The sequence below is a fragment of the Camellia sinensis genome, chromosome 13, assembly GCF_055761805.1.
Source record: "Camellia sinensis isolate YWXY chromosome 13, ASM5576180v1, whole genome shotgun sequence".
Lineage (NCBI taxonomy): Eukaryota > Viridiplantae > Streptophyta > Magnoliopsida > Ericales > Theaceae > Camellia > Camellia sinensis.
In genome coordinates this window covers 19,972,589-19,980,482 of record NC_138973.1, presented here as the reverse complement: position 1 = coordinate 19,980,482, position 7,894 = coordinate 19,972,589, and the positions used below count along the sequence as shown (strand labels likewise).

Below are 7,894 nucleotides of genomic sequence, written 5' to 3'. Positions count from 1 at the left end.
ATTGGATAAATACTTTTTATCTTTTAATTTTACTTTGATCACTTACCTTTAATTGAAATAAAAAAAAATTAGATTTCAACTCGAGTTTCAATATAATATTTTTATTATTTCACTATTTAAAGTTTGAATAAAAATTGAAATATGATTGATCAAAATTGAATTTGAGTGGGATGTGAAGGGAAATGTTGAAATCCATTACTAACACTTTATGATTTTTTGTAATGCATGTTACATATTTTATAGAATTGCGATAGTTTATGATTCAAAATAAAATTACATATATTTTTATAATGTTATATATTTTGTAATTACAAATATTTGAATAATAAAAAAGAAGATAAATAAGTATGAATAAAGCCACCGACTCAAAAACACGTGCCACCAAAAAATAGCATATTCTATAACATCGGCTTTGTTTGGTTTGTTTTTCAGAAAAAATTTTGAAAAAAATTCTCTACAAATAAATTTTCAAGAGTAATCAAACAAAACAAATTTTTTCAAAAAAAATTTCAAAATTTTGTTTGGTTACTTACTTTCCAAAATCACTCTCTCTCTCATACACATCAAATCAATCATTTTTTTAAAACTCTCTCCTTAAAATAATTTTCCAAAATCATTTCTGAAAAAGGCAAACCAAATAAGTTTTCGTACTTTTTATCTCAAAAACTACTTTACAAATACAAACTAAACACACCCTAATGGTAAGGGCATTTTCAATGATTTATCAAAAATTTCATCAAATTTGAGCAAAAATTTAATGAATTCCTCTATCTAATATCAAGTTCTCCAACAGTGAATTTTTAGCTATCAACAAAATACAGGTCGTCTGGAGGACGACGGGCCAGTCGTTCAACCGGTCGACAGGCAAGTGCAAGCTGAAAAATTTGTAACAACTTTTCTGGGTGTGATTGTGGAAGTTCTTTGAACATGCTCTCTCTTTTTCTTTCTCTTTCTCTGGCTTATTTTGGGTTGCTGCAGTGCCTTTGCTTTTCAGCTGTCTCTTCTGTCTCAACCGAAGATCTTCGACAACCTTCAGCTTCTCTTTCATAGTAAGTGTGGGGATATATTTTCTGAGTACCAACACGTGGCAAGGTGGCACCGACGTGTCAGCCGAGGTGCCACGTGTCCTGGTTGTGACGCCGAAGTGATCTCGGCAAGGCCAAGGTTATCTCCGAAGATATCGGAATCCGAGATAAGTGGATAAGGGACAAGAGTCCTAGAATGAAAAGGGAACTCAACCTGGATGAGGGACAAAAGTCCTAGCATGAGAGAAGACTTTAGTTTGTATTAAGATAAGACTCTTAGAGAGTTTATCCTAATCTTACTGTGAGTCCAAGATTAGCAGTAATCCTGAGTCTATAGAAGTTAAGCTTCTATTAGGACTAGGTTTATGTTGGCTATAAAAGAGAGGCACCCCCATGGGTCTAAGGTATGCTTTTGATACTTAAGCTTGTAAGTTTAGCACTTGATTTATCTTTGAGAGATATACTGACTTGATCGTCGGAGTGCCCCCAGGTGGACGAACCACCGCCGAAATCTTCTCTTTCTGTTGCAAGTCAGTCAGGTGCCATCTATTCTGCCAGTGCTCTCTAGCTGAATTACTGAGTTGGCAGTGTGGTCGGAAAATTTCCCACACAGTAAGCCAAAAACATTTTTTAAATCTTGTTCTTTTTGTTCTTTGAACTAAGAGCCCCTTTTCAGTTGATGGGTAGGTATCATTAGTACTAGTTTTTGTCCTTCTGTGTTCTTGGGTTTCTTTTACTTTCAACTCTTCTATTTTGAATTCAATTACAGTCTTGTTTCAATATCACAAAACAATTTTTTTTTTTTAAATTGCCCTTTTTGGTTTCCTGTTTTCTTTTAACATTCTCTGATTACTGTTCTGTTTTTTATCTCACTTTTCAATAGGTTTTTCAATTTCATTGAATATCACAACAAATTTCAAAAAAAAAATAAATAAATAAAAATGTCCCTTTTGGTTTCTCTGTTCCAATTTTCTTTCACATTTGCCTAATTTTGGCTCATAATATTCCTAATCTTTTCTGGGAATCGACCAAAACACCTTGTGTTTTTACATGCGTTAGTGCTTGTTTCACATTTCTTTTAGTCTTTCTTTGAACTTTCTCTGATTTTGAATTTCTCTAACATGGTCATTATTAGCAGTAGCTTGTTGAGCTCTACTACCTGCCAAGATTCATTTCTGGGTGAAAACCCTTGTTTTTCAATGCCTCCTTAAGCTTTGTTGTGTTCTCATAGGAGAGATTGAAATTCTCCATCTACGTTTTCTAAGAGTGATGCATATTGAAGTCTCCAACAATGGCTACTTTGGTCTATGGTGTCTAATCCATACATGTTGAACATGATGACAGTAGCACTAATGGTGTACAGGTATAAAAAAAAGATGCAGATGTGGTCATCCGAGTGGCCGATCGATCAATGTAAATTTTTCACAATTTTTTGCCGTAAGGTAGTCTTATGGGAGGACATTAGGCCGGACGTTTCGGTGGGTCACCACTCAACGACTATGCATAGTAAATTGCTGAAAGGTGCAAGACATCCTCAATTTCGTAAAAATTTTGAAGTGTCCTTAATTTGATGTCATTTTGATAAAACCGTTGGAGACAAAAAAATGTGTCATTTTCACCAATTTCAAATTTGGTGATGATTCTGATGAACCGTTGGAGATAGCCTAACATGAATGATTTGATTCAGCTGGGTATGATTAGTAACATGAATGCAGTGGTATTTATGGTGGTAACAACCTAATAGGGTATTTATAGGAATTTTTGTGTCGATTTTTTTATGAGAAAAAGTTTTATTTCCAAAAAAAAAATGCAAATTTGAATCTCATGTTCACCTATCAATTTGAGAAAATTTGAGTAGTGTGTGAGGGTTATCATGGATCTGTTTCAATCTGAACTACTCATTTATAAAACTCTCAATGTATATCTATGAGAAAAATTAGGTCAGTCCAATAATCATAACCTTTTAATTTTACTATGTTTTATCACTAAAAAAATAAATGACATAATTTCAAAAATACATTTTTCAAGTTTGTCTCATCAGATACTAATTCTCATCTTTGTCCCATCGGATACTAATTATAATTTTTTTTTTTTTCCTCATATTCTTCAGTGAACAAACCAAGAGATTGAGCTTGGGCCGAATGGTTAGATCAGGCCTGGTTAAAGCCCGAGTTCCATCTTCTCTGGTCTGAAATACTTGTAGCCAACCCAACTAGACTTGCTTGGGCCCTATTCACGGGCTTGTCACTGTTACATTAGAACCTTTCAAAATCCAGTCGTTCTGTTTTCGGTTAAACTCTCTCTCTCCTCTCCTCTGTCTGCTCTCTCTCTCTAGAAAATGAGGCTTCATCTTCATCATCATCATCATCATCAACTCCTAACACTGACCCATCAATCTCCATACAAATCCATGCCTATTTCAATGGCTCTTTCTCTCCCTCCCATCAATCCCATCTCAAAATTTCCCTTCTCTCACTCTCTCTCCGCTTCTCGTGCAGTCCTCACCGGACCCAACTCTCAGCTTCATCTCCGCGCCGCCCGCTCTCGCCTCATCTGCAACGTGAATCGCTCAGGTCATCTTTCTTTCTCTTTCTCAGTACATGTATGTTGTGAATTTACAGTGAAATGAGATTTGTAGTATCATAGTGTTTGATAATTGAGGTTGAATTCAGTTGGGTTGTTCGCAATTGCATTTTATATGTGGTTAATTACTTTGATTAGGTAAAGGAATTGGTTTGTTCATGAACACATTGTTATGATTAGTTGGACTATGCTATGAATGATTGTTTTGTTATTGGCTGTTGAGTGGTCTAATTCTCATTGGAAATTTGACAAACACTTGGTGGGCGGCTAAGTTTATGTTTCCTAAGAGCATCTCCAATCCTTACTTCTTCTTATTATTATCATCAAATTTAAGTGAAAATTTGGTTAGAAGTTTGATCTTTGTATAGAACACTCCAATCCTTACTCTCTTTTTTTTTTTTTTCTTCATCAACTCTTTTGGAAAGATTCCAAACTTATTCCAAAATCCTATTAACTGTTTTTTATGAAAGAAAATCATCTCCAATCCTTATTGTTTTTTAAAATTTCATTAAATCTCATCAAATTTGAGTGAAAATATGGCTGAATGAAATTTGGTGAAAATTTTGTCTCTCCCTTAATTTTATACAAGTTTGATGAAATGATTGGAGCTCACCTTTAGCTCTTTATTCATCAAATTTAAATTTGATGAAAGAATTGGTGAAGGATTGGAGATGCTCAAGAAAAGACAAGAACTAAGCAACTTATGCTAACTTGATAATCGATTGAGATAGTTTGGTCATATTTAACGGAGACCAACACAGAGGCAGTAGTGACAAGATGCAATGCTATAATAGTGGATGAAAATGTTAGGGAACGGGGTAAGCCTAAATTAACGTTGGCTAGCGTTGTAAATAGAGATATGAATCTATTTAATTTGACTAATGAAATGGCCTTCGATAGGGTCGCGTGAAGAAGAAGGATTCATGTAGCCGACCCCATTTGATAGGACTTAAGGCTTGGTTTGGTTTGGTTACTGATTGGTTCATTTTAGGTTTTCTAGTTGATTTCTCTTCTTCACAGTGAGTCAATCTTCCACCTTGGCGTCGTCTACTGATCTACAGCTCCATTCAATGATGTATCGTTTTCATTGTGATAGAATATATACTTCCTCACTTCACATATAACTGAATCTCAATCCCTTAAAAAGGGTGGAATGTTTAAGCAATTTTATGGTACTTGTTCTAGATATGATATCGCAGCTGGAACTTGGGAAGCGAGAAGAGAAGAGGAAGCCAGAGAAGCGTGTAAATGGGATATTCTGGATCCTACTACTAAATCTTGGAATATTTGCGGCTGATCACTTGTTTCAGGTTCGGTAAATTTACCAAGGGCTATAGTCATAGTAATCCTTGTATTCAACTACTTTGACCATTACCAAGACATTTGAAGATTCGATCATTTATGTATGATTTGGTTTACTTTCCCCTTCTTTCACTCCCATCTAATTCTCCTCACTTGCCCTAATCAATTAGGTTTGGGATAAGAACTAGTCTTAGACAATAGAGGGCTGGGGACAAAGACCTTTCATTCGCAAGGCAAGACCCTCTATAGGCAGAGGTTCGAAGAGCCCCTGATGGTCAACCAAAATACTTTTGCCTCCTTGTTAGTGAAGTTTTATTTTTCCTATTTATTTATTTATTTTCTGATGAAATATTAATGAAAGTAGGTAGAATACAGCTGAAGGTTTAGGTGGAATGAAGGGCGGAGCAGCCTTCAGAGTCTCTCAACCTTAAATAGAGAACAAAATCACCCAAAAATTGTTTTGATAGAATATGACAGCTCACTGTATCAACATAATACATATTTGAATTTCGGAGATTGAAGATAATTCTAAAAGCTGATAACTTGATATAAAGATAAAAGTATTCTCCTAAAGAAACTGATTAAGTTCCACCGTGAGTCAATCTTGTATCATTTGGTTGGGATGCTTAAGCTAACACCAATTTTCTGTAATCTCTCAGGTTCGGAGTATCAAAGCCTTGTATTTGTACCATAATTGGCCTGCCTGGTACCAGTTTGTGACAGCGACATTCTGTCATGCTAATTGGTGAGACTTCTATACACTATAGGGACACATAGGAAACCAAAACCAAACCAAACCAAACCAATCCTTAAGTTCCATCAAATAGGATCGGCTATATGAATTTTTCTTTTCCAAGCGGCCCTGTCAAAGACCATTTCATTAATCAAATTAAGTAGATCCATATCTCTATTTACAACGCTTGCCAACGTTAATTTAGGCCTACCCCGTCTCCTAATACTTACATCTATCGTTACAATAGCGCATCTCTTCACTACTGCCTCTGTTGGTCTCTGTTGAATATGACCAAACCATCTCAATCGATTCTTTCTCAACTTATCTTCTATCAGTGCTACTCTTATCCATTCCCGAATACACACATTCCTAATTCTGTCTTGTCTAGTCTTGCCATACATCCACCTTAAGCATCCTTATCTCAGCCACACTCATCTTATCTACATGTTGTTTCTTGATTGCTCAATATTCCGTCCCATACAATATCGCTGGTCTAAGGGACACATAGGAAACGAGTCACAAAATTTAATAGAAAGAAACCATCTGTCTCTCTTTCTATATATGATGTTTGTTTCTAATAATTTGCGGTATATCCTTATCAGGAACCATCTCTCAAGCAACCTCTTCTTCTTGTATATTTTTGGTAAGGCTTTCATTGTTCACTTTGATTCCTGAAGTTTAAAGACAGGACACAATCTGATATATAGATTTTGGAATGTAATTTTATATTTATTTTACTAGAACAGGAAAGCTTGTCGAAGAGGAAGAAGGGAACTTTGCATTGTGGCTTTCTTATATCTTAACGGGTGCTGGAGCAAATCTTGTTTCTTGGTTGGTTCTCCCAAGAAATGCTGTTTCTGTTGGAGCATCAGGTGCTGTATTCGGACTCTTTGCAATTAGTGTCCTTGTGAAGGTAATTCAATTGTACATTCATTGATCTCATTTTGAAATCACTACCACTCCAGCCTGTAGAGGTGACAGTGAGGTGGTGGAGGTGTTAACACGTTATTCTAGAAAACATTTTTCACCTTTCAAACGTGAAAAACATTTTCTGCCCACATAAGCTTGTTTTTCATTGACCACAAAATATGCTTTCCGTTAACTTTTATTTTCCATTATACCAAATGCCAAAAAATGTGAAAAAATGTTTTTCAAAAAATATTTCCTGTTCAAACAAACGGAGCGTACAGGTAAACTTGTCTACCAACTTGGTGCATACTGCAGATGTCTTGGGACTGGAGGAAGATCCTTGAAGTGCTCATATTGGGTCAATTTGTTGTAGAGAAGGTAAACAATTCATTATCTACATTATCTGAAACTCCAGTCAAGCGTCATCTATAGATCTAATATCAAGTTATTTTTTTGGGGCTTTCCTATCAGTCGAAAGTTTCCTTTGATTTTCAATCAAACAAACTTAATATTGACTTGATTCCCTCTTCTTGGGTACATCAGGTGATGGAAGCAGCCCAAGCTTCAACAGGGTTGTCGGGCAGTTTCCGTGGAGGCTACGCCTTGCAGAATGTTAATCACATAGCACACCTCTCTGGAGCATTGATAGGCGTAGCTCTGGTATGGCTGCTGAGCAGAGTTCCTTCTCAACCTCCTCCAGACCACGATGCATCGATTATGAAGAAGAAAACAGACTGAACTTGAAAATTTGAGCACAGCTACTCTATCCATTCATGAGATGAATTTCTGTAAAAGGTTGCATAATTATCTGCTTTTTTTTTTTTTTTTTTTTTATTTGTGTAATATGTTACAATCTTTCAGCCCACTTCTTTGTAAACATGCCAAAATTGAAAATTAAATACATTGAGGCACGTTTGGCATTTGTTTTCGTTTTCTTTTGTCAAAAATATAGTATAATAATAAATAAATAAGAAAACAGAACTTGTTTGTTAAACTGTTTCCAAAAACTATTATACCTTTTTTTTCCCCTTCCAAAAACACTCCTTTTTAGAAAAACAAAATAAAATTTTGAAAATTAAACGCACACAACAATGGAAAGAAATGGGTGTTTTCAAATTTTTATTTTTTTGTTTTGTGGAGTTGAATATCAAATTCATCTATATCTTGTCTAGTATAGATCATTGGTCTTACTCTAATGATAATATTAGGATCTTTCAATTTTAAACTAGAATAACGTGGGCTACGTTGTCATAATTTTAATGGATGTTCATTAAAATTTTCTTCTAGAATTTTATAAATCTAATGTGATTCATCAATAGTTTTGATGATGGGAGTTAAATCA

The 7,894-nt window shown here is 35.1% G+C and overlaps 1 protein-coding gene across 1 annotated transcript; it reads left to right on the top strand.

The window, feature by feature from the left end:
• The first annotated feature begins 3,300 nt into the window (after positions 1-3,300).
• Positions 3,301-7,472, top strand: LOC114258257 (Rhomboid-related intramembrane serine protease family protein). The gene is made up of 7 exons (XM_028198167.2): positions 3,301-3,598; positions 4,794-4,918; positions 5,570-5,655; positions 6,246-6,286; positions 6,390-6,556; positions 6,868-6,930; positions 7,096-7,472. The coding sequence occupies exons 1-7, from the start codon at positions 3,364-3,366 to the stop codon at positions 7,288-7,290; spliced, it is 912 nt and encodes a 303-aa protein (XP_028053968.2). The 5' UTR covers positions 3,301-3,363; the 3' UTR covers positions 7,291-7,472.
• Positions 7,473-7,894: the final 422 nt, after the last annotated feature.

What these genes read in the sequence shown, in the direction of transcription:
- LOC114258257 (XM_028198167.2), top strand. Translation starts at nt 3,364, where the DNA reads ATGAGGCTTCATCTTCATCATCATCATCATCATCAACTCCTAACACTG. An exon ending in ACATTCTGTCATGCTAATTG is followed by an intron (nt 5,656 to 6,245) that starts GTGAGACTTCTA and finishes TATCCTTATCAG; the next exon opens with GAACCATCTCTCAAGCAACC. An exon ending in GTCAATTTGTTGTAGAGAAG is followed by an intron (nt 6,931 to 7,095) that starts GTAAACAATTCA and finishes TGGGTACATCAG; the next exon opens with GTGATGGAAGCAGCCCAAGC.